The sequence below is a fragment of the Orbilia oligospora genome, assembly GCF_000225545.1.
Source record: "Orbilia oligospora ATCC 24927 unplaced genomic scaffold scaffold00210, whole genome shotgun sequence".
In the NCBI taxonomy this organism is placed as follows: Eukaryota; Fungi; Ascomycota; class Orbiliomycetes; order Orbiliales; family Orbiliaceae; genus Orbilia; species Orbilia oligospora.
In genome coordinates, this window is record NW_011645767.1 from 671,276 (window position 1) to 696,083 (window position 24,808).

A 24,808-nucleotide genomic window follows, 5' to 3' on the forward strand; every position below is an offset into this window, starting at 1 on the left:
ACTTTTTTATATGTAATTCGACCTTGGAATTTGGCAGGTCTAGCGTGCGAGGGATCGATCCCGATTACTCATAAATAATACGCATCTGCCGCATGTATTTACTTGCAGGGTTATTTCAGGAGGATTATATCGAACATAAAGAAACACCACCCTTCGGGTGACTACGCGTATACGTAAGAGACAAAAAAACTTTATGAGTCCCGAGTCGTCTACGAACGCGAAGGAGCAAAAAGAAGTGGGTATAACTTGCAGCTAGTTTAAAACTAAGATCTTGGCTACTGTTGTGTCAGTGCATCGGCTATATTGTGACCGCGAGGGTTGACGAGTCTGAAAGGGTCGGGGTTAGGCGTTATGTCGGGTTGAAGTCGTTACGGACGGACGATGCCGATACTCTGTATAAATTTCGGTAGTCTCTGCTGTAAAAATGGTTTGCCACATTCATGCATACAGTCATTCGAATATTCTATCATCATACCAGAAATCAACAGCAAAATGAAGCTCTTACCCAATAAGTTTGTTCTCCCTCTCATTTCTCTTTCTCTTACCCTCCTTCCAGGGACATTATGCGTCCCGACACCCCTCGAAAATACCACACCTGCCAATCTTCAAAAAAGAGATAGCTGGAACTGGAACGGTTCCGGGAATTGCAATTTTATAGATGCAACAGCATGTCTAGCAGCACTCTATAAATTTGTCCCGACACTGATATATACCAAGGAGACAAAATTCTCTGTCCTTAATGCTATTACCGCTAGTTGTCTTGCTATGTGGACATGTGGGAATAGTGCGGATTATGCGTCTGCAGCCCAGTGGGAAATCTCAAAGGGATCTGTGATTGTGACTAAGTACGTAAATCCTGCAGTTTTATATTCATGATGTATCTCTGCGAGTCATTTAAGGGAAGGCCCTGACATTTCAATTTAGGGGAGAATCTATTTATTGGGGAGGAGGAAATTGCGGGCAATGTGGATCGGTTTGGTTCTGGGGATCATGTCGGGTGACATTTAACTGGTGTAACGGGAATGGATGCAAGTAGCATTGGAGTACATATATAAAATGGGTTAGACAATACACGCCAAGTTTATAACTGTTTGATAGTCTAGTTGTTCAATTCGTTTTGGTGGCTCTCAGTCGCCCGTCTAAACTAGACTAACTGTTCGAGACAATTATATAATGTATGGGCGGTATCGGTGCTGGTAGTTTCCGTGAGGTTGTGGAGGCAATATGTTTTTATTCACGTGATCACCAAGTCCTTAGGATATTTCATCATAGAAGGGAATCAAAGCCAACAAAGATTTCTCTTCACATAGTTGCGTAGTACTTTCAGTGACCCTGTGATATCAAGTATAAAATAGGCCAAATCGGCTCCGTGAGAAATTTATTTACGATAGCTAGTCTTGCAATCAGCTAAAATTATGTATACCTAGTTAAACTCCCTTCTTGCCAACAGAAAGGGCGTTTTTATAAGTAAGATAACTGACGTACAAAATAGTGCTAAATTCATAAACTCGCTGTCATTACAAATTCAGAAGAATATACATTATCAGTGTAGCATACCCATGAAGAGGGTGGTATCAGTCGTACTCTAAAAGTCGTTGATACTGCTCGCCTCCCTCCACAATATCCAACCACTCCTCAATTCTTTTTACCATAAATTCACTATCACAGTGCTGAATAGCATAGTCAAAGTCTCGAATTCGCTCCGGGGACATGTAAACCTCCATCCAATCCGAGTTGTGGCTTTCCATACGCTGCAAAAAGCACTGACCCAACATAGTCAGTTCCCACTCTCGTAAATGTTCAAAATAGAATGAACTCGGTGGCCCATCTTCTCTTTCCAAATAAGCCGTCTCTGACGGCTGCATATTCCGAGCCTTGGTGTTCATAAGGAAAAGTGGAAGTTGGCAAGACTTCCAAGTTGGAAGAACGGAAACACATTCCCAGTCCAAGATCCCGGTGAGAGCTCCAGTCTCTGGATCAACAAGAAGGTTTCCGGCGTTAATGTCATCGTGATGTAATACAAATTTCTCGTTTGTAGGTAAGAAATTTTGAATATGCTGAGAAAGCCGTCGAGAAAGATTCCTGAATCTTGTAGCATCTTCTTTGTCGTCTGGGTTACTTGAATCGGAGTCAATAATTTGGGTACATTCGTGGTCAACTAGCTGAAGTCGAGAGGTAAACCACCCCGCAGAAGAAGGAAACGGTCCGCGTTCGACGGGATCATAGAGTCGCTTCTTCCAGAAAAATGGCATGGAGACAATCCTACCGACCGCGTATGTGGCAGACCCGGATGATGCTTTTGGTCTACTGGCATCTGCCTGCATGCAAGACTGGTATAAATTTCCGATAGTTGAGAATCGAGCTGCGTCACAAGCATAAAGCTCATGTAGCTTATCGGCAAGTAGCTCGACAAATTGCATCTTAACTCCTATATCCATTTCATACCAGGCATTTCTTAGGGTTTTTCCTGGCAGCTTAGTCATGAGTATCCACTCGAGGCCGAGATTACCATCACCCGGAAATCCTTCCACACTTCCAGAATAGTGGGTAATAATCTCTGGAACTGGTAGAGACGTGGACTTCCGGATTAGGTTGATTGTTGCGACCTCGCTGACTGTTTTATAGTATGGATCTACGGGTAGGGTAAGCCGCAAAATCCATGAATTTTTATAGTTGTTCATGAAATACAGCTTGTTAAAGGCACCACCACCGAGAAAGGTCGCTATAGACATGCTGTCTTCGGTTGATCCCTCATGCTGTGATATCTCTTGAACCTTGGAACGCATTAAGTCCGTAACTATATCTATGGAGGGCTCAACCTTCCAAACTGGTTGACTGCCGGATAGGCCGCTCTTCCATTCGATCGCATCTGCCGGTTGAAACATATTTAATTTCTTGGTCTGGTAATTTCCGACTGATCCTTAAGCTGTGATATTATAGTTTTGTTGTACGCTTCAGCAATATCGCGGGACCGGAGGATGAACTTCGCAAAGAAAAAGAACTGGATGGTAGCAGAACCCGACAACCGAGACGGCCTTTTAAAGGTGTAGGTTACCTTTTTTTTTCTTGAGACTAGGTTGAGAGATCGTTGGAGGGCACGTACGAGAGCTTCTATATATAGTCGTTCTTAATTATATCGGAGTGCACGTGGGTGATCATGATAGAAGTAACTGATTGTGATGTTCATTCGCCACGTGGGGTGACTACCGATTCTAGTTTATATTGACGTAGCACCTGTGGGCATTTAGGTACTGGTCCGTGGACGGGAGGTGAGGACTCGAGTCACCAATTTATTAAATGGTATCCATTTCGAGAATAGGAGCTTTAGAATTCTTGGGCTTGTTCAAAATACCCTGAACGCGAATATCAGATCGGATGGACAACCTCTCGGCGGAACTACTCCAAGTGTCGACGTGTCCGTGATATTCTCAACGTTGCAACGTTCTATTTTATACATACATAGATACCCTTAGTCGCCGTCCGATATACTTAACGGCGACGTTATAAACGCCGTAGTAATAGTCTATTACAAATAGAACTACGGTCTTACTAACAACGAAAGATGTAGATCCAAACACAGGAAGCGATATTTGCTCACCCATCGGTCCGCTAGAAACTGTTTAACGTGTGAGATTAATCCCGGTTTGCGGAGTCGACTCCGTGATCCACGAATGATTAATTGAACGTGGGCTTGGCGTCGTCCCAGCCCAAAGTTTAGAGTTTTGTTAGCGTGGAGACAAATTTGGAGAATCAGCGTGGCTAAACCTTCGAAAAGCTTGTTTATAAGGCTAACAAATCGTCCTTGCTGGTAGTGTTTTCTTATGGAGCCTTCGATCGACTGTCGTTTGAAGCTGGGCAACCAACTCTAGCGAAGCTGGGCATTCGACAATCTTGTGTTGGGATATCATTTGTGTTGTATCTCTTCATAGCTTTGCATTCTGTTCTAGTTTCGAGACTGCTTTGCATTGCCGGTTTCTGGCGGTCTTGCAGCTGTCTCAGGATTGTGTTCCTGGTTGGTTCCCGGTGGATTCTGTGCAGATCCCGCGGGAGCTTCTAATTCTGAGTCAGTCAGAGGCGATTCATTCCTCGCGGCCCGAGCTTTCGGCTTCCGAAGAGGGGTTAGAGGGCCAGCTGACGGGATATTACCTCAGACAGCTACACGATTAGATACTTGGAAATTAATTTTCATAGTCTTTAATACAATGTTGATGAGAAAGGTAGCTGCTATCAATGTACTGATGAATAATATACACTCTTCGTGACATTAGATTAGTTAATGAATGAAGCCATTTAAACATTATCAACTTATTTGGCAAAACTTGGCTACATTCCTCCTGCCATTTTCCTCGTCGAATCATCAGGGCCACGGCTCCTATAGATCTAAAAACCCGCGAAATGAGAACCTAGCACACGTTGGCCCGTTACTGATCATCCTCGGTGGTGCGAGCGCCGCGTAAACAAACTTAAATAGACGCCTAGGACACTGAACTGGTGCATCTGGCGCGACGATCACAAGTTCACATCTGGTAGTAAACTCGGGACACGGGCGGGACCCCACGGGAGGCTCCCGGCATGGCTGTTCTCCAAACTCGGTTAAGGGGGACCATACACTACCAGCACAAGTAGCACCTCCTTCATTGTAGGCATGGCAGGCCTCACAACATTTATATGAGGTTCCATTGCTGAAAATCACTTTCGTGGTTTCACCCGCGACAGCGTTGGCTTCATCTATGTGATAAACATCCCCCAAATGAGGACCCGGGGCTATATTTTTCTCGCCACATGCAGCGTAGTAGGTTGGGGCCGGACGACTTGTTGATACTGTCGATAAATACACTGTAGTGTCGGTGTATGAAGTCAACGTCCTTGTGAATATTGAACTGAAGAACGCGACTTTATATTTGCTAGTTGTTATCAATTGAACCTTCGTCGTCGTCTTAGTCGTCGTTTTGACGGGTGGCAGAGTCGTCTTAGTTTTTAGAACCGTTTTAGTGGTGGTTGAAGCTGCCTTTGTAGTCGTCTTCCAGAGATCGCTTGTGCCAGTCTTTGTGATCAATATCTTGGTGCAGGTTACTGCCGTCACATATTTCTTTTGCGCAGCTGCTGGATCGGGTTGGGCCTCACGGCGTCTCTTATCACCAGCCCACCATGGCGAATTCGGATCATTGTCAGCGTCGGGTCCAATGCCGAAATTCATGGGATCATCTTCTATGCTTAAGAAGCCTGATGGAGCTGGAATCGTTATGGAAGGGGTGGTGATAGTTGAAGTAAAGGTTGGCAACGTGACAGTCGCAGTAGTAATTGTCAACGTATCATGAACTGTACGGGTATGTGTGGTCGTCCCAATCCATATTGTGTTTGCCAAGGAACTGGTACTAAATGTCTTCCATATTGTGAAATATCTTTGAGACGTAACAGTTTTTGTCGATGTGACGGTACGGGTGATTCTCGGCTTGATGACCGTCTTCCAACGTACTTTCGTATACGGAATGGTCTTGCGAATTGTTTTCGTGATTCTGTAGATCTTTTTTGGCGGACTACCGCAATAACGAGTGGCGCATGTTTGGCTTGTAATGACGGTTCGCGCAGTAACGAATGACACGAACGCGACCAGCGCAACAACCAAGAGGTTGAAGCGCGAAGAAACCAGCATGATGGTTTAGATAAGTGGTGCCAGGGATATAGCGAGCACCTGTATTCGAGGTGGTGAAGAAATAAATTCCTGAGGACATCGTTCACTGCCCACAATTATATTATAACAAGTTCGGATATCGGAACGGTTTGACAAAGATAAATTTTCGGAATGCACAAGACTATAGAATGATCTTGGGTTACATTATGCATTATGTGCGGCTTGCATCTCATGACCGCAAACCAATGGGCTAGTTAATAACAACGATCAGATATAATCACTCCCTCGGGGACACCTCCTTGTGATTGGCGAGACTGAGTGCCCAGGAGGACTGCGAAGTTGGTGCCAAGCAGCAGGCTTGATTGTTCTGCAGGTTCGTTTATTTTCGACTCATCGAGATGCCCCGCATTGGTCTCGCCAATGAGGCTAAACTACATGCGTCGACAGCTAACGTTAGCTCGCTATAGTCATATTTGTCGATACATATGTCGGCAGATAGTCATCTGGTGAACATTCCACTGGCAAATACCGGGCTTCCCCTATTCCCTTGTCTTGCATGGCGACCAAACCGTGGATGTGTCAGTGATCCTTAGGATAGTAATTAAGTGAACTCGCACCCATCTTGCCTCCAGACCAATTAAGTGCTATCGTTTCTGAAAGATGCTAGTTCTAACTACTTAAGTAGCGTGTCTGATCATGATCGAGAGCTCGAGAGCGAGGGTTCCCAGAATAGCCAAATACCATTTTGGGCTGGCAACGAAAACCACACATACAACACGGCATTGAAAGCGTTGCCAGGCATCGAAAGAAAGAATGAGATCTTCGGATTTATAGATCTAAATACCGAAAGAAAAGCCGCTATAGGGTCTCATACGTCGCAAGATAAGTGCACTGGAGAGCTTTTGGATGAATCGCAGTCGACTTGTTTATTCTTGTCTAATTCCGATCTCTAAACCTATTCTAAAACTAGTGTAGCCCACCAAAGCCGATTACGTTATATCAGCGAAAGGCTCCAGTATTGAGAGATTCTAAACCGTAGTAGTTACCCTCGATTGCGTCGTATAGCCAAAAGCTGCAGCTCGCTGTATACCTGATATCCCGAAACCCAAGCCTCAGAATGGCCTTTTGTAAAAATTTTGATATCCCAAGGAGATTCAGGAAGCGCTCCCAGTTATCTTTTTCGCTGAATGCATTTTTATAATGTGCTATATGACTTAAATAGCAGAGCATAAAGCCGAGGATTGAATTGTGGCGTCCTTCACTTTTCGTGATTTCCAGCCATTCTTCAAAAGCTTTTTTTGCGTGATCCAGGCAAAGTCTCGATCATAAGCTCAAAGGCTTTAGGGCTTTCGAATTTGACTGGAATCTCAATATAATTCGTTGGCCTATATATGCATGGTTCTACTGTACTAATAGGAAAAGTGAATGTGAGTAGTTTACCTAGCATTCAAATGTGTGAGGCTACCGATCCCCTGTACTTCCTGCTTTCGTTTCGCACCTGGATATTTATAATATTGATATTGATGAAGAGATGGTCCTGATACTTTCCCTCCAATGGCTAACATAAAAAAACTCTAGCTCTCTTGTTTTTGTCTTTAAAACTCCGCTTCATGCGTCACAATTGGTTCCAAACTTCTCCGTCACTCCACATTGTCTGCCTGTAACTAGACTCAAAGGGTTACATTCCAAAATTTTCGTTTTGTCCTTATATACTCTTCATCTTCTTCAGAGAAGAAACATGACTCATTTCCCATAGTCTCGCACAAAGCGAATTCGCTCTGCTAGATGAGCTCAAAATTGGAAATTTATGGGTTGCGCAGAGTGGCGGTGTCGACACCCATGCATGTCGCAACTAACCGACATATTCGCGCTTTTATCTCAGAGACCGAATTAATCGTCTAGGTATGCGCGAAATGCTCAAGGTGGATGCTGAAATTTTTGGTAAAAGGAAACAGGGTCCGAAATGCGACAGGCTTGGAGCAATTGGTGGTCTGAGGTAACAAGACCAGCTTTCTTATCATATTATTTTTAGGGTTTTTTTATTTCGACATTCTTCGATCATTTTGATATTTCCTCACTTTCATATTGCTTGAGCTGTATGTAACTTTATTAATATTGATGAAGCGCTCTCCGCCGGAGCGAACTTAAATTTACATTTTATAAATCTGCGAAACTTTTTGAAGGTTGCAAAATCAACCGTCGAAAAGGCGTCTGCGACTTCGGAACGGGTTCTGCGGAGGAGGGGGGGGGGGGGTGCATTCGAATTCTTGTGAATAACGATTGATTGCTAAGGCGATAAAAGATATACATTTTCTAAAGTCAACCATCTAGCCTTAACTCTTTGCTTGCCATCCCCACTCGATTCATTCTTTAGGCCCCGCTCTTAGACTGGAGGAATGGCATCTGAATTTGGGCCTTATACGTCAAGTATATCTTTACTGATTGAAGAATGTACTCTCAGATGATTACTTAGTAGAAATTCTGGATTATGATTAAATTGGCTAGATTATGGGAAATAAAACAATTAAATACATCAAACGTTCGGGCACTGTTCCGACATGCCACATATTAGTAAACCTACAAGCCATCGGAAATGTGTACTCTATCGTTTTCATAGACGACGATGTCGCCGAATATCCTCCTCATGCGACCTCCTAAAGTTGACTCAGGATCGGCAATGTAACGTGCAAATCCTGATTTGAAGCCCTGTAGAGCGCATTTATGTTCAGGCACAACAGCCTCGAGAGTAACGAACTGTAGACTTTTAAGTTTGCTCTCTAGTTCTACCGCTGATTTATTCCAGTCTGTGATCAATCGGGAGGTTGCGGTAAGTCGTGCCTTAGCGATAGATCTCGTAAGGCTCCCGAACGCTAAATCCCAACACAAGTCCGAATCGCAGAGAGGGCCTTTTGATTCTAGAACTAGTTTCTCCGGACATCCAATTACCCGAGAAAGTAGGCACAAGCTTGAACATAGTCGTCTGATCCTTACGCGGCGCTGATTTATAATTTTATCTTTTTGAGTCCCAGATAGAAGAGTCAGCGGGATAGTCTACAACCTTTTTTTGAGGTTTTTCTTTTCCACACTTACTTATTAGATCTACTGACCAAAGTTCTGTATTTAGGTACTGACTTTGACCACCATTAATCCTGTACGGTTGGAACCCTTCCACACCTAAAGCAGAACATTCCTTTCCCAGCAACTCCACAAGTTTCTCCACTTCATTCAGGCTATTAAATACTTTTGATATATATAACCAATTTTCGTAGCCTGGGTCTAGAGCAAACTTCTCCCATAACAGCAACCATATTTCGCTCCAAGTCTGCAATGCCATCTGCCATTGGTATTTATCGGCAAGAATAGCAATTTGGCAAAGTGTGTTGAATTCAATGTCCCGGCAGCTTTCGTCGGCATCAAAGTGCAAGATACGAAATATTACTCGCAATGCCTCTGGATCGCCGTCAATGTAGAGTTTTTTTAGCCCCCTAGCTGTTGCAATGGCTCCCAAGACGCCATTAGGCGTAGGGAGCACTCTAATTATTGGCCTCAGAACAGACGACGAGACTGACAGAATATCTTTTGAGACCAGATATATGAAGGTCCGCTGGTCTGTTGGGCTTCGAACGATAATAATAAGATCGTAGTCTTCTGTGAAAATAGTAGCATTAGTAAGGTTAATGCTAGCTCCTGAAGTGTTTGCGGGATTATCGCTTGTCCCGAAATCCGGTCTTTGTGGAGTCGATAGTCCCGAAGTAGACGGGTCTGAGGCAGTTTCCTCTGCTATAATAGAGTTGCTATCGACATCTGACCGAGACGGGGTTCTAGGTGGAATCGAATTCCAAGAATTAGGCAAATTCTGAGGGGCTGGCATGCGGGCAGCTGTGTCCTTGTGGGAAGCGACCGACAGATGTTCCTCTGGTTCCAATCGGGTTTCAGCTTGCTCAATACGGATTCGCACTATTCGCTCATGGTGATTTATTAGTTTGATATCTTTAATACGGCCGTATATGGCCACTCGGTTTAACAAAGTTCCCGCCCTTAAGCCGTCGACCTCGGGCGCCGGAGCTAGCTCGCCGCTGCCTCCGAGTCTAACGCAAGGAACTATAGTACTACCGCCTTGGAGAATGGTACAGGAAGCCTTACCTTAAACCTAATGATAAATAAGCTAGTAATTACTCTTCGAGACCCGGTATAAAATATATTTAAGATTGCTCGAGATCCATATCGAACCTCCAGCTATTATAGTGTATTCAAATAGTGTATTCAAATAAGGATTTATCGGTATTGAAATATAGCGCCTGGCTAGGTATGTTTAGCGTTCTAGATCTATAGAACTAAGTGTTGTGCTAATGTGACTTGTAGTCTTTGGACGCTAGAAATCCGAGAGATCATTCGAAGGTATTTTATGTTCAAAACCACGGCACTGGGTGCGGGTGTGGCACAGCACAGTGGGCCATGGGGCATCTTCAAGACCGTATCGCTAACCGCTGACGTCTGACGTCGTAACTGCCAGCCAATGGCGAACGAGGGTGCAGCACCACCAGCCTTCAGTCCCAACACCACAACGCGCAAAATCACACACCTCCATGCAGGAGTCGAGTGACAGACCGGCTCATCAAGCAGATAAAGCTCATGATTCAGAGCCCTGGGCTACACAAGCCTAACCGGCAATGAGGCCGACCGGGATCCACAGTAAATTCGAAACCCCTTCAACCTCGAATACATTTGCAAATTTTGGGTATTTTAGGGCTAGAATCGCTACGAGCACTCATAAGTTTTGTAATTAAGTGAGACGGCAGAACGAGATCACATACGGTAAACAGGTAACTCTTAAACTATCCACCCAAGCATAAGCCAGGAACGGCACCAAATGTAGGTGGCTTGTGCAGTTTTAGCCGCCTCCATTCCCAAGCTATATATCTCCTAAAAACTAGAACAAATAATGTCAAGGTATAACAATTTCGACTTCCCGATCAAGTGTCAACCCTAAACCCTCCTCTTTCCCCAAACTTCCCCCGTTTTATATTATCTCTCTTTTATCAATTTCTCGTTGTACTTGAATTGAAACGAAAGAGATTTCAGCCAGCTTTCTAAAATTACCTAAAACAAAGGCTCATCAAACTCGCGAAATCTGTCATGTTCTAAATATATAACGATAGATGGTATATTAATAGATAACGGGGTTATTTATCGGCAGTCGTATGAAGATAGTTGTCGAAAACTGGTAAATGCTAACCTAGATTGAAGATAATCTAGAGTATCTGTTGATTCTACTACGGCAGAAACTACTTTTATACATCCGGAGACACAGTATAGTGATGTCTCCCCTTTCCATTGTCCCCTCATTCTAGCGACAACTGGATTCTTGTTGGCCCAATATATTGTATGAAGGTTTAATAAAGATATGTACGCTTTGACTTTTTCTATAGACCTCAGTTTGGGGCCCCCAAAATGATTTGAGAGAACATTCCAAACGAGCCATAGTCCCGCTAGACCCTATTATTTTTCTCAGTGCAAACATAGTTTAGTTGAAAAATCTCTAGGTTACACCTCGTCTAAGAGGTTAAACGAGACGCACAAAAAACTTCAGGTAGGAGGCTGTTATATTTCTTCTAGAACTTTACCCGGAAAGTTCTTCAGGAGTAGCCACACATAAGATCTTCAAAGTTCCATCTACCGGAAGAACTTTTAATAAGATTAATGTAGTTTAAATTCAACTAGTATATTTTAGTTACTACGTAAAGCAGTCTGATAAATTTGGGATTGAGCGTGCAACTTTAACGACAAGACCTAGAAGGACTACCGAGGAAGTCGCGAATCAGCGACTTCTACTAGCCCGCGCCAAAATTCTTCGTGGAAGATAGGGAGAAATACAATGAGACTTATTGAGTCTAGCTAGGCTACGTAAACAAAAAAGATAAACATAATATTTTGAGCCCAATTATAGCCACTGCAGCAAGATCTCGCGCTTGAAATGGGTCAAACAAACCACCCAGAAATATGAAATATATCTCCTTTCTAAAAAGTAGAATCGCAACTGCGATTTGTGGCCATCTCTGCAATTTCAAATTTATAGTTATTTGCTTAATAGACCGCTGTCCTCCATAGTAGTTGATCATTCTCGTGTTATGCGATCTTGGGATGTCGACGATGAAGTATGGATGACATTCTGGGTGCGTTGAGGTTACCTATTTGTTAAGAGAAACGTACGTTAGACGAAAGCTATATAGCATAAGTATGACCGTATATATGCCCTAATATAGAACCGGATAACTTCAAGCGCTCTAGCATTAAGCATGAACTTATGCCAACGTTGTAACAGGGGCGTTGTTTCCCTCAGAAAATTAGAGAAAGTATCGGTCTCAACTTACAGCAATTTCAAATGTCTTTTCAGCAAAATATAAAAACGTTTCAGGAGCCTTGGCCCTGATCTGTTCGATATATTCGAAATCTGTCGCATCGTGTGCCATATGCTCCAAATTCAGGCATTTTTGGCTCTGTCCAAAAGGCGACGGATAGTGGAATAATATAGGAAACGAGGCATCCGGCGCTGGTAACGGTTCTGGATGGTGTATTCTCGTTGTTGCTAGGGCCGTAGGGGCCGCCAAACTCGCTGTGGAGCTGCTGTTACTCATCCTTAAGATCTTGCGGAAAAGCCTGGGAATGTTTTTAAGGGCTGAAGCAGAGTTGCTGGGTTCGCGGATAAGCTTCAAAATACGTTAGGTCGTTCGAAACTTGTAGGATCAGAAGAATAGTCGAGACGACGGTAATTTATACATCGGGGTTATAGAGACACATATTAGTGTAGCTTTTGGGACTGGTTTGCCGATTATGCGCGATTATCACTAGCGCGCATGTTACCCATTAACAGAATTTGCATACAAGACGGCTACAACTGGTTTCGGCCACGCAACCTTCGAAAAACTGTTCCAAATTTAAAATATATATTAATTTGAGATCGCCGTTTCGCTCATACGATGCGAAGTCTTGGAATGTAATCTATTGTCTCTGCCATGCTAGATCTACTTGCATACATGACATTGTTTAAATATTTGTAAAGTCCGTGAACGTTGCGTATTAGAAATTAAATCCGGCATTTATAACCACCAGTTCCAAAAGTATTAGGGAGGATTATTGATGGAGGCAACTATGGTCGGAACTAATCCGAAGTTTGAACAAATATTCGAATCAGCATAGATTGCTAACCGTCACCTAGACTAGTTCTAATTGTACCCGAGTACATAAAACAACACATATGATAGATGACGGCGCCCATATTCTTCTAGACAATTGAATAAAACCCCATAGTCATCCAAATGAAGGCCTGTTTAGATAATATTCCGAGTCGTTTTAGGGGAATTGGTCCAAAATCTAATGACACGGGTACTACCCCAAGAAATTACACATAACAGGGGGTGCGATACGCTTGTATCAAACTCCTTCCCGCTGCGCGCGTCGTCGGCTCATCTTAGAACTTTCCCTAGTTACGGATGCCTCATGATCGTAATATATTTTGATGGATTTATGGCCTGGTATTTCTACCGTTTTCCCGACCTCCAAAGCCCACCGATAAAGTCATTCCCTCGCCCCTAAACTTCGCAGTAAAGATAGTTTTGAAAGGTTCTACAACAGGCGGTTAAAACTAGGGGGTTTATTGATTGATATCAGAACTAAGAGCTAGCTTTTGACGTAAGAGCGAGCGTGCAGTTGAAAATTAAGGAGTGAATACAGGTGTCATTGATTTTTATTACTAATCCAGTCCAAACAACGTAACCGAGTATTGAAGGTGTGGAATACGAGATCATGAAGGTTCCGAACAAGGGCTCGAAACCTGTTACATCCTTCCGAATAGTTATTGAGTAGAGCTAGCTTTCGGCTAAGCCTTAGATTTTGCCGTGTCTGGGTACGAGACAAGATTTTGCCATTAACGGCGTAGAATTGTCCCGGGGGAACTCACATTCCAGTTTAAGTGCTCTGGTCGAGCGCATAGAGGACATGAGCAGCAGCCTTAGCGTTGATCTCCAGATAGTTCAAGTTTGCATTAGAGAGGCTGTCGCAAGGCCAAGGTTGGCCCCAACATGGGTCATGAACTACCGAGTCCCCGCCGAACAGACCGCCGACGGGCTTCTCAACGCTTGATCCCGTTGCAAAGCTCAAGAGATCGCCTTCCAAACGAGCAGGCTTAGAGGTAATTCCCTTGCTAGTAAAATAGTTGGTGAAGAGAGTTTCGATAGCGCTAGAACCGGTAGGGCCCGCCTCGTTATATCGGCTGCCATCACCGTCGTAAACACCGAAGGCTCCCCGGCTGACTGAATGAAAGTTTAGGTAGGCTTTAATTCGTGCCGCTTCGACGACTGTGCGTCCAGTAGCATAGGCTGCTGAGCCGCCGGTACCCCAGAAGACAAACCGAATTTTGTTTTTTGGGACGAATTTTCCGGCTTGAATAGCATCAATGAGTGCAAGCAAAAGAGAGACGCCACTAGCGTTATCGTTGATCCCAGAGTTGAAAGGGGCGCTATCAAGACGAGCGCCAAGCACAATCACTTTGTTGGAATTACCGCCCTTAGTTTCGATTATAACATTTTTCCTGGTTACATCGTCGTAACGATAGTTGACAACTTTGAGGTTTGCTGTGACTGGCCTATTCTTGTTGAGATCCTTGTGTATCTTTTGAGCTTCGTTTTTGCTAATGATTGCCCAAAGCGCACTTTCACCGCTTTGTCTTTTGACGAGTTTAGATAACTCCGCGAGACTAGGTAGATCTAGATCCCTCTTAACAACATTATCAGGTCTCCAATTGTCCCTGTAGAACAATAGAGCAGCTGGAGTTCCAGTGAAGGGAACCTGCGTGAAAGTTCCACCAATGGCTCCAGAGTGACAGTCTGCAAGTCGATAAAGTAGAACCTTTCCTTCAACATCGACATTTGAAATCCAGTTAGGGTTATTGCAGAAGTCCGGGCCGCCTCTTTCGAGCCTCACGACATGTCCCTGAACTGTCTGCGGCGCATTTTCCTCGCCGCCTAGCAACACCCCGACCTCGATAGGTGCAACAGTTCTATGATTTATCTTCAAGCGCTTGAAATCAACTAGATCTGCCTTAGTCTGATAGTTCTCAGCTAAGTAGCTGAACTTCGCGTAGCTTTGCACTCGGAACCTAACCCAATTGACAGAAGCATCAAAACCGGGGGAATTAGGAGCACGATTGCGACCGTGTTGAGCCGCTATATGATTGAATTTGGCGAGATCATGTAATAGACTAAGAGAGCGCGTTAGAAAAACCAATACCTTGATGTGGGATCTAGTAGAACATAAGGAAATTTGGCCAAAACTTACTTTGCTTTCTTGATCGACGCCTCAAACTGCCACGAATTCGGGGTTGGGTTGGCGGATGTTACAGAGGCGCAAAGCACCCAGAAAGTAACAGAGGTGGAGAGTATGCTTCTCATCTTGGATAAATTTAAATTATGATCTCAGTGGGACGAAATCTGTCAGATACTAGTCCACTGCCAGGCTAAATGAACCCTCTCGTAAAGAGCGAACAGGTCAGCTTTAAATAAAATCATAAATGTTAGCTCGGAAATTCCCAAGATACGAGACTTTACTTCGTAAACCAGATTTAATGCTCCTGCCTGCAGGCCTGAGAGGAAAAACAGCCGACGGACATGACTAGACTATCTGAACAAACTTGCTAAAAGCTAGGTGCATTTTCCGGTATTTAGTTTTCTATATTCTTCATGATAATGGCCGTATTGTGGCGTATACAATATCACTAGGAGAGGTATTCAAAGGCGACATGTATCTACAAAGAGGGGTTCATGGTTTGTGCATGGATCTAAAACAGTAGTACCATTTTAGATTAGCCATTTTATGCCCTGGTCATGATCCTAGAGAATATGCAAAGTCACAAAACGATATAACGCCTTTCCAAGTATCCGATTTTAAGCGGATGGATCGATATTTGGGAAGATATGGATTAACTACGAATTCATGAAGTTGTGGTTTAAGTGATTGTTGAACCGCGTCAAACAGAGCTAAGCACTATCAATTATTGCACAGACCATAAGTAAACCTCGGGATCGGTTGCAGCCGCCCGTACCGGTGTCCACCAATCATTTTGCATTGCTTCCCCACTATCCTCTCCTAGAAGGTCTGTTTAGGTGAGCCAGCCCTCCCACACCTATTGTCCATTGGTAAAACAAGTTAGCCGTTATGAAGCGTTGCCCTTTTTGAGTTTAGCGTTTCTTGTCCTAAGAACTAAGCTGTAATAACGCATGTGACATCAGCCTCCTTCTTCTAGATACGTGTATCGGCACGAAAAGATAGATTTCTACCCTAGAAACCATGACTCCACTCGATACCAGAACTCCGATTTGGGAATTATCGGATTCCCATATGCATAAATATGCATAATTCCACAAATCGCAACTCCATTTCTCAATACCCATGTAGCGGGGCCAGCCGTTATGTTAGCCAAAATGTGCGAGAGAAAACGGTGATGATCAACCACCAATTCTCAACAAGTCCCATTCTACGTATCATGCATGAGTAGCATTCCCATCTTTTACTACCCATGTAGTCACGCCATTTGCTCGAAAGATCCAGAAAAACTGCGATCGACGAGTTCCCAACAATTTCAAGTGGGCCGTCACTACCGGAACAACTCGGGGACTTGATTTGCTTGCTTTCAATGTCGCATGGGTCCATGCAATAGTTGTCGCAATTGAATAGAATCCTTGAACACAGAATCCAAAACGGTATAGGCGCTGACTAGTCTCCAGATGTCCCTACTCTAGAACAATGCAAATATACATAGTTGCATGAAGCTGTGATGACGATGTACAGCAAGCCATTGAAATTTTCCATATTTATAAAACAGAGCACTGGAGGTATTAAACCAACTCCAAATCCCTAGATATCACTTCTCCTATAGTAATTAGACCAACTAGATGGATATTTTAGTCATAATAATACGGAAGATCCTGTAAATTAAGCCGTAGTTGTTTGGCAGAAATTGCGAGATAATTCATAGTCAAAGATGCAGGAATATATATCTTCTAAGCCAGATTAACAGACGTCGGACCATGAATACAATAAAGCTAGCGTTCGCAACTCCATAATTTTATGAGTGTATATCATAATATCAATGCATGACCTCACAAGTTCCCGGGGCTCTAGGGCGGCCGGAACCAGCATTGTAGATATTTCCATAGACGACCATCCATCTAATTTGACCAAGAGCTCAATCTACCTGAAAAAAGATTGAGGTGGGAAACGCTGAGGACCACCCTCAAAATCTAAATCCATCCGCGGAGTTGCTGCTGACCTATAGATACATGCTGTGTGTTACGTAGCTAACGCATAAAGTTTAAATTGCAGGGGACTCTGCCGCTCGCTTTTCCATTCAATCCACGTTGTGGACAATACGCCGGCGCTGTCAGCAAAAGCGCTGCCAACACTGGCGGAACTTCCGCGGGGCCGCAGCCAACGCGTTGCAACGTAATTTAATCTTGCAGACGGCTACAGATACCATTCAAAAACTTAAAGCCAGAACCCCAGAATTCTTCAACCTGTAAAAGTTTCGCAAGACCCCTTGTGAATCATAGCTACTATGGTCGAGTGTGTGATTTTGTGTGTTGTGGTGTGGTGTCGGTCAGAGGATTGGTGGCTCACCAGTGTCATATCGGCGGCTAGCGATACACCGTCCCAAGATGTCCTATCTTGCTGCGCCACATATTAATATATTGTGGTACTAAAGTATCTTGAATTCTTGCTTTAAAACTACCACGAAATCTTCTAGCCTGGAAATGGCACCCAATTTCTGGAAATCCAATCTAACAAATACTAAGAATTGCGCGAGCCAGCGCCCAATATCAAGTTTATATGCTTATATACCGAGGTCAAAAAACTATCTCTACAATTCAAGACAATTATATTTTGGACTCAACCGAAAGTTGAGTGCATTAAACCTAGAAGAAATTTTAAATTTGGTTAATGGCGGATAATGTTAGAACCCAGATCCAGAGAGTGGTGTCTACAAACCGAGGAAATACAACACGACAATTCCGACGTAGACCCCCCGGCCCCGCTTTCGGTAAGATACAGCGTCTCTAATTTAACTTTGCCTAATGCCTAGAGCAAACTCCCGTCGATTGAGGACCCCAGTCCGAAGCGGATACCTATTTTGTCGCAGGAGCAGAAACTGACATAGATCCATCTATATTAGGAACATCTACGACCCTTATACCACACACAAATGCCCGTAATAATGCTTTAGCCCGTAGAGAAAGATATGCCGATATCCAGTGCTTTTTCACAGAGGACTATAACTTTGTGGTTGTTATTTAGCGCTCCCTCATCCGATATGCAGTCTCTATGGAGGTCCTCTCTGTTTCGTCACGGCCTCTGAGGTCCTTGATGAGGAGATCTCCTGAGCTCAGGCTCGTGGTGGCTGGGAGGAGCTTGGACGCCATACGACTGACCGGCGACCCTGAAGCATTCCGAATTATATTTTCCATCCTCCATTTTAACCCTGCTTCAGATATTCGAGATATTAACTTGAAAACTTTCGCCCAAATAACTTTCCTTAGCCAAAAATATGCATGGAAAAAAGCGCTCGAGGTCTGGAACCCGATATGGCTTGATAAATTGGAGCCACATGCCTTAGAGCCAGGTAATGAGGATTGGCTGTATGTAGCCGATATTTTCGGCAGAAATAGTTCAGCAGAAGCATTAGTAACCTGTCTTGGAAAAGAATACTATCCGGTCGAGGGCACAACGATCCTGGATAGACGACTGTTGAGTTATGACGGTGTACGCCTGGATACAAGCCTATGGCCTCAAGAACAGTTGAGTAAGTGCTCTAAAATTAAACGCACAAGAAAACCTACTCTAAATATAGTATTCTAGTGGCATTCGTTCGTTATGACTGGGATTTAGGCCAATCCCAATATCAATGTGATAACCGTTTCTAACGCTACCATCAGGAAAAATCGAAAAACAACGAAGGCTGAGGCTGAATCATCTCCTGTGGAGTATATGCGAGTTGCGCTCCATTCTAAATTACCTCTGTACAGAAACGCGACACGATCCTAACTTCCACCCAGGAGACCAAGTATGTGGGTCTACGGCCTGTCACTGCTTGGCATACGGCAGCCTTTTGCGAAAGATCCATCAAGCTGGCTGGGAAATTGGAATATATTCCATACCTCTAATGTTGGATATGTGGAACCGATCCGCGCGAAAGCTTCAAGAGAAGCTTGGTAGTGTCGGCTTTGATACCCTCGAAATCGTCGATCCAGAGCATAGATGCAGTTTACTGGATATCAAGTCAGGCTTCCTCGGCTGCATTATGGAAAGTGATATAGGCCAACAGGAAAGTGCAAGGCGAACCTTTGGGAGGTCTATTGCTAGACATATGGGGCCGGGATGGAGTTACACCCGAAGCTTGCCTCAGATATTAAGACACTGTGAGTTCTCTATACGGTGCCTCGAAACTGCAAATCCCCGCTTATGTGTCATCGATTTTTAGGATCAATAAATTTGAGTGTAGAGGGTATTATCCTTGTACCTTGGTCTCAGTCATAGGTGCAAGGCTGAGGCCTTCAACTTGGTAATAATAAATAGTCTACAGGCCCTACTCGCGAAGTGTATTGCTTGAGCGTGAAGCTCAAGGGCTCCTTAATTTTCGAACTCTGATCAAGCGCTGATTCTTACCATATTTTCGTGTTATTGTTTTCTGCCAACTTTATTTTTCGAACTCTCCCTTCGGAGAGGCCGCAAAAAGGTAAAACCTATAAAGAGCACGAAACTAGTATCGATCTAGGTCTTAGGAATCCAAGTTTCGGTATTGAAGAATTCGAAGGTATAGATCTGGATACGAGGCAAAATGAGATTATGAAATCTTGCACTTCTCCGGTCACATAACCAGACCGTTATATGAAGGGATTGAGCGGTCGGGTTTGGAGGATCTCGTCTTTCAGCATCGAACTAGGGTCTACAGATGTCGGGACCAGCGGGACGAGTCTTACTAAAGGTTACAAGGAGAAGTTGACTCAAGGGCCGCCACCATACTACGGAGAATAGATTAACTATGGATTAATATATATCTTGTTTTTTCAGCTAGCTAGCAAATTATAAGAGCATTTCATTCCATATTCCGGTCTCGAGCAACTCCTGAAAGCTATGTTACAGCTATCGCATACTCCAATGCACGTTTATTCAGTTTGATTTCACTAAGTGCCTTGAAAAAGGCTTTATATTGAAAAGAAATCTAAGGCATCCATCTTTAGCTAGACTCGAAGATGACGGCCTTCGCGTAGTTAACGACAGACTAGCTGTCCTCTCGACATAGCCAATATGCAACTTACTCCAAGAAACTTACGGTAGATATTTATACACCTGTAGGCAAGACCCGGGAACTGCTGTTGCTTCACTTTCCATCAACTGATAAATTATTGCATTGATGCGGCTCAGTTGGTAGAGCTATAGAGTATAGGAAGCGATAGATGATATTTATAAAATTTAGGGTACGAACGTGCGTCTTTCCATTCACTGAAGGACGTAACACCTAGGTACGGAAGCACTGATATCTTCGCGTCTTTAAGTTTAATAAATTTTAGCTCCCGAGATATATGAATAGACCTAATTAAATTTTGCATAGGTTGCTGACTAGCTATAGTAGTAGGGCCCAGGAGCGGGACCGTCATACTTCTGCCGAAACCCCCGGCCAATACCCTCGGCCGGTTCGTGCGTTCAACTAGCGTTATATATTGTGCTGTACTATGAAAAATATCGTCGAAAAGTTTATTAGTAGGAAATCTAGAGGATATGAGTATTCCATTTATGTGTCTCACACCTAGAAAAATGAGCCACTTCGGGGGTCAGGCCGAATCAATGTTTGAAGTTCGGAGGTTTGGCGGTGGAGCTTGATGCCAAGAATTTCACCAAAATGACACAACGTGTAAACGTCAATGCAATAGAATGCGGAAAGCCGGGCGGCCTTGTTGTATATGACCCCAGTCCGCGGGGTAACTAAAACTTGTTCAGGTTTATGCAACGAAATTTGGTTAATAGAAAATTCTGAGATACAAGTTATCAATGAGCTCGAGCACACGAATTGCGCAATTGCATGTTGTTTATAAATTTATGAACAATCAATGTATCTATCAGTTTACGATAAACCTATCGTAATTATAACAACATTCTATAGTAAAGAAGCCATTTATTGGTCCTGGGTTTCCTTTCGTTACTGAGCGAACTGTATCCTTTAGCACCAGTGATAGCTTAAACTAGCTAGCTAGGTCTTTGCTGTGCCCACAGCGTCGTACCGTTTTAACGGAACTATGTCCTTTTTACAAAATGTCTGTTGCCCATCGCACGTACTGTGGGACGGGCCTTAAGCGAATTATATTAAGGGTCGCCACAATTTCCAGTTCATTGCGAGTATTTCAATATTTCTTGTTCAGTTCGGCAAATAAATGAGCCGAATGCTAGAAATCTACCGTAACGTAAATCGGGTTGTCTCGTACCTAGACCTGGAAGTAAATCGGGGCTAATCCGTTATTGGTGCGTGTAGAGACTGCGGTTAAAATTTAAGTCTCTTTGAAACCACCCCAAGTACAATAATAAGACCGCACTGAGACTGATTAAGCCTAAACTTTTCATTTTAATAAGCATTGAACCCTAAGACTCTGTATTATTCTAGTGATGATGGATCAATTTTGCATATGCATTCAGCATAGCTTATGTTGTGTAACAATTACCCAGTTCTAGTAAAAGGGTCTCTATCAGGAATAGACCATGACAGTAAAGCGAATATCGACACAAACTATCTGTTTAGGTAGCAGTCTTCGAACCTTAAGTTGAATTATATAGATTAATTAAGCGAGCAATTGATCAACATGTGATGATTCAAAACAGTGACAATGAAAGTCAAATCAAAACATGTGTGGAAAAGGTGAATAAATCTTGGATGGGAGAATAAATGAAGCGCAAGATTGGTATCAAAATTATTCTTTTCTCCCTCCTTTGGCATTGTAAATACATCCTACGAAATTTAGAGCAGGCAATGGTTTACGTGGAAGATGACACTAGGAAGAATATCCCTTTCCTCATTTACTAGCTAACTTCCTGTCTCCATTCACCAATCTTCCCGACCATATCTTAAATACGCCGTGCCTTAAGCCTAGTGTAAGCCTCAACATCGTTTAAGATGCTCTTACCGGCTTCAATATGCACGCACATCAATGCATTCGAAACCTCAAGGTCCTCGAGGAAACCTCACATTACCCAAAAGACCGTCCATTTCGAGGCACAAGTGTACCGTCGGCCGCCCTATGACCCTATCCATCTGAATTCACGAAAAATATGCTTCTCCACCATAATCAGAGTCAATGAGTTGCATTCTGTAAGTATACTAGTAGCTAACTTTAAGTTTATGAGGTTCCTCCACAGTTTTGTTACGGGACTGGGGCTCTTCCTCTTAACTTCTCAAAATCTTCCCTCATTGGCACTCGTGGTCAGTTAGACCTTCCGCCTTAATTTCATTTAAGTTCTTGAAATCGGATTACCATGAAAAGCTAACACTCTTAACGGGACCTCGAACTAGAATCTGAAAAACATTTTTAAGGAATTAGAAACTAACTGAGGAGGCTCGAAACAACTGTTCCATGTGCAAAAAGGAAAGCTCGCTAGTCGAGAACGTGGAATACCTATACCGCTAGGTGAATACTACCGAAATGATGTCACGGGAATCGACATCTCAAAGCCTTATAAAATATGTATCACAGCATGCTGCTGGCTGTTTCACGGGGTCCGTCGAGAGAAGCCCCAAGATCAAGAAGAGCGCGCTGGTCGTACAAGCTACCACCTTAGAATATTATCTTCATCCCAGCTAATTTCAAGTTTGAAACGAAAGCGTGTATCTGGCAAAAGATGGGAGCCTGAGAGGGCCATTTCCTTCAAAGTTCTAAATTATGTTTGATATCATAGCACTTTCTGCCACTAGCTGCTTTGCTACGCATAGTTTTGGGTCCCCAGAAATTGTCTCATCGTCATGATCAGCCTAGGCACCTTTCCGAACAAAAGTGTCCTTTTTTCATCACATCCCTCCTTACAATTATAAATACTCTAACAATAACAAAAGACTGGACTTTAAACTCACGTATAAGCATTTTATTGCAAGTGACAGGGTTGCCATTATGAGCGGGCCAACCAAAAGCAACAGTATAACCGCGGTATGATAAGCCGCGCCTGCTACAATGTAATAGTAAGAGACATATATTTTAGCAGTTAGCGAGATAAGTAGGTAAGCACGAGCCAAACTAAACGTTAGTAGGCACATACATCGTAAACAAGTGAGACCACGTGCAATCATGCACATCATCTATACAGGCCAATAGAAATCCACTTCTACCGCACCTGAGGTAAATAGCCGAAAGCGTGCATCCAGTGCGAGATGGCTTAAAAGTGCCGATGATAGGCCTAATCGTTATCGACACCCGTACGTACGTCCGTGCGGTTCTGGAATCCTTCGAAGCTTCGAATATGCATACTGCAAAGATGTCAGCCGTTCCTTCCCGCCCCTCCCTCCGGATTCGAGTCCAATCTCGTCTCGAGGGTTCAATGTTCTGTACATGCATTACGCAGATGCAGTTATATACATGTGCACGTGTGCTATCAATCATTGCATCTTGTACCTGCAGCGAATAACCAATCTTGGCGATAACTCATGACTCCTCCATTATCGTGTTGTGTGGTACCGGCGAACACCCGGGGTGCAGTATAGTAACCCGGGATGCATGATACCCGGGGTTGTTTTCCGGGGTTTCGAATTCCCAGCGATCTTTCTCAATACACCCACCTAATTCATACTATCCTTATGCATTTATTTATTCCCTGGCACCTGTGAGGGATATTAAAACCCAGCCACCTCACTCAGATATGGTTGGCAGCCCTTCCTGTAGTCTCGCCCTCCTTATGTTGTGTCCTGTCACGACAGCCTTGCGAGATTGCTTGCTAGACATGATATTTTCTGTTTGCTGAACTACTAAAGGTGGAGTCTGGAAACAAAAGGGAGGCTGAAGACGTCTAAACTTCGACCCAGCATGAGGCTTTTGGTGGCTAGAAGACCGTTTTGTTGCCCATGGAGCGAGTAGGTAGCACGTTCTGGCCTCATTCCGCCGCTCGCAAGCCACATCTGGATCTCTTTTTCGTTTGTAAACTGTTAAAGAATGACCGCCGCCATGAAAATAATAGCTCCCCTAACATGGAAACACTTATCTATTTGAAAGTGCCCCCCAGGACCATAAATATTTACCTCGTTTTATTTATTTTTTCTGATCTTTTGGTGTGTAATGCTAGAACGAATTAACCAAGTTCGCAAATACGATCAACTGACTCTGGCAAGATTGAGGAAACAGTTTTTTTGTTTAAATGACATACTTGAGGTAGACTTAGAGTCCACGTAGTTAGCCAGGAAGCTTTAACTACAATCTATTCTAATTTTATCTATAATAGGGTTCTGGAAGCTAGTAGAAAAGACCAAAGGATGGATGATGATGTCGAGAAGAAGGACACTCCGCTTCCTCCTGCCTTACTTATTACCAGCCATATTATATTTCCATATCTCTAATGGAAAGGCTTCTCGGATCATAACAACAGTAACAGAAAGGGCTCTCTTAGTATGGGCGGACATCCGAACGGTCACCTTAGGACTGCAGTACTGGCGACGAAGAAATTAAGGAATTCGCAGACCGGTACGTTTTCGAGGAGGTCTTTATAAACCTAACTACTGATTCTCCAAATCTGCAGAACGCAACGGTTGCTATCACCACCAGCCCGCTTTGACGGGACCTGGGCCACAAGACTCCGTCGCACTGGCGACAATGGACTGCTATGGACGATGGATTTTCACCAGCTCAGTTAACTCAGAGTATTGCTCCCACACAAAGATGAGTCATCGCCGCTCCTCCAACCACATTTCTGCCAAGGACTATACAAGGTAGCTTTGAATAGAAAGGACATTCTCACGCGGAGTGAAAACGGTGTCAGTCCACACTCATCAGTAGTAAAAGGGTTGCTGGGGGCATGATTGGAAGGAGGGCCGATGCATGGTGCGAGTGCATACCATCGCCATGTGCATGGAGCTAGATTCGGGACCCGAACAAGTGAAGGAAC

The 24,808-nt window shown here is 43.7% G+C and overlaps 5 protein-coding genes across 5 annotated transcripts; 1 reads left to right on the forward strand and 4 right to left on the reverse strand.

Annotated features, from left to right (window-relative positions):
* Positions 1-1,574: 1,574 nt before the first annotated feature.
* Positions 1,575-2,885, reverse strand: AOL_s00210g188 (uncharacterized protein; the record flags this gene model as incomplete). The annotated part of the gene is made up of 1 exon (XM_011128990.1): positions 1,575-2,885. One exon carries the CDS (start codon positions 2,883-2,885, stop codon positions 1,575-1,577), a length of 1,311 nt encoding a protein of 436 aa, XP_011127292.1.
* Positions 2,886-4,372: 1,487 nt separating this feature from the next.
* On the reverse strand, positions 4,373-5,653 carry AOL_s00210g189 (uncharacterized protein; the record flags this gene model as incomplete). The annotated part of the gene is made up of 1 exon (XM_011128991.1): positions 4,373-5,653. The coding sequence occupies one exon, from the start codon at positions 5,651-5,653 to the stop codon at positions 4,373-4,375; it is 1,281 nt and encodes a 426-aa protein (XP_011127293.1).
* Positions 5,654-8,209: 2,556 nt separating this feature from the next.
* On the reverse strand, positions 8,210-9,503 carry AOL_s00210g190 (uncharacterized protein; the record flags this gene model as incomplete). The annotated part of the gene is made up of 3 exons (XM_011128992.1): positions 8,210-8,502; positions 8,579-8,629; positions 8,723-9,503. 3 exons carry the CDS (start codon positions 9,501-9,503, stop codon positions 8,210-8,212), a joined length of 1,125 nt encoding a protein of 374 aa, XP_011127294.1.
* A 4,094-nt stretch (positions 9,504-13,597) lies between these two features.
* On the reverse strand, positions 13,598-15,078 carry AOL_s00210g191 (uncharacterized protein; the record flags this gene model as incomplete). The annotated part of the gene is made up of 2 exons (XM_011128993.1): positions 13,598-14,888; positions 14,966-15,078. 2 exons carry the CDS (start codon positions 15,076-15,078, stop codon positions 13,598-13,600), a joined length of 1,404 nt encoding a protein of 467 aa, XP_011127295.1.
* A 2,926-nt stretch (positions 15,079-18,004) lies between these two features.
* On the forward strand, positions 18,005-19,160 carry AOL_s00210g192 (uncharacterized protein; the record flags this gene model as incomplete). The annotated part of the gene is made up of 2 exons (XM_011128994.1): positions 18,005-18,482; positions 18,616-19,160. 2 exons carry the CDS (start codon positions 18,005-18,007, stop codon positions 19,158-19,160), a joined length of 1,023 nt encoding a protein of 340 aa, XP_011127296.1.
* Positions 19,161-24,808: the final 5,648 nt, after the last annotated feature.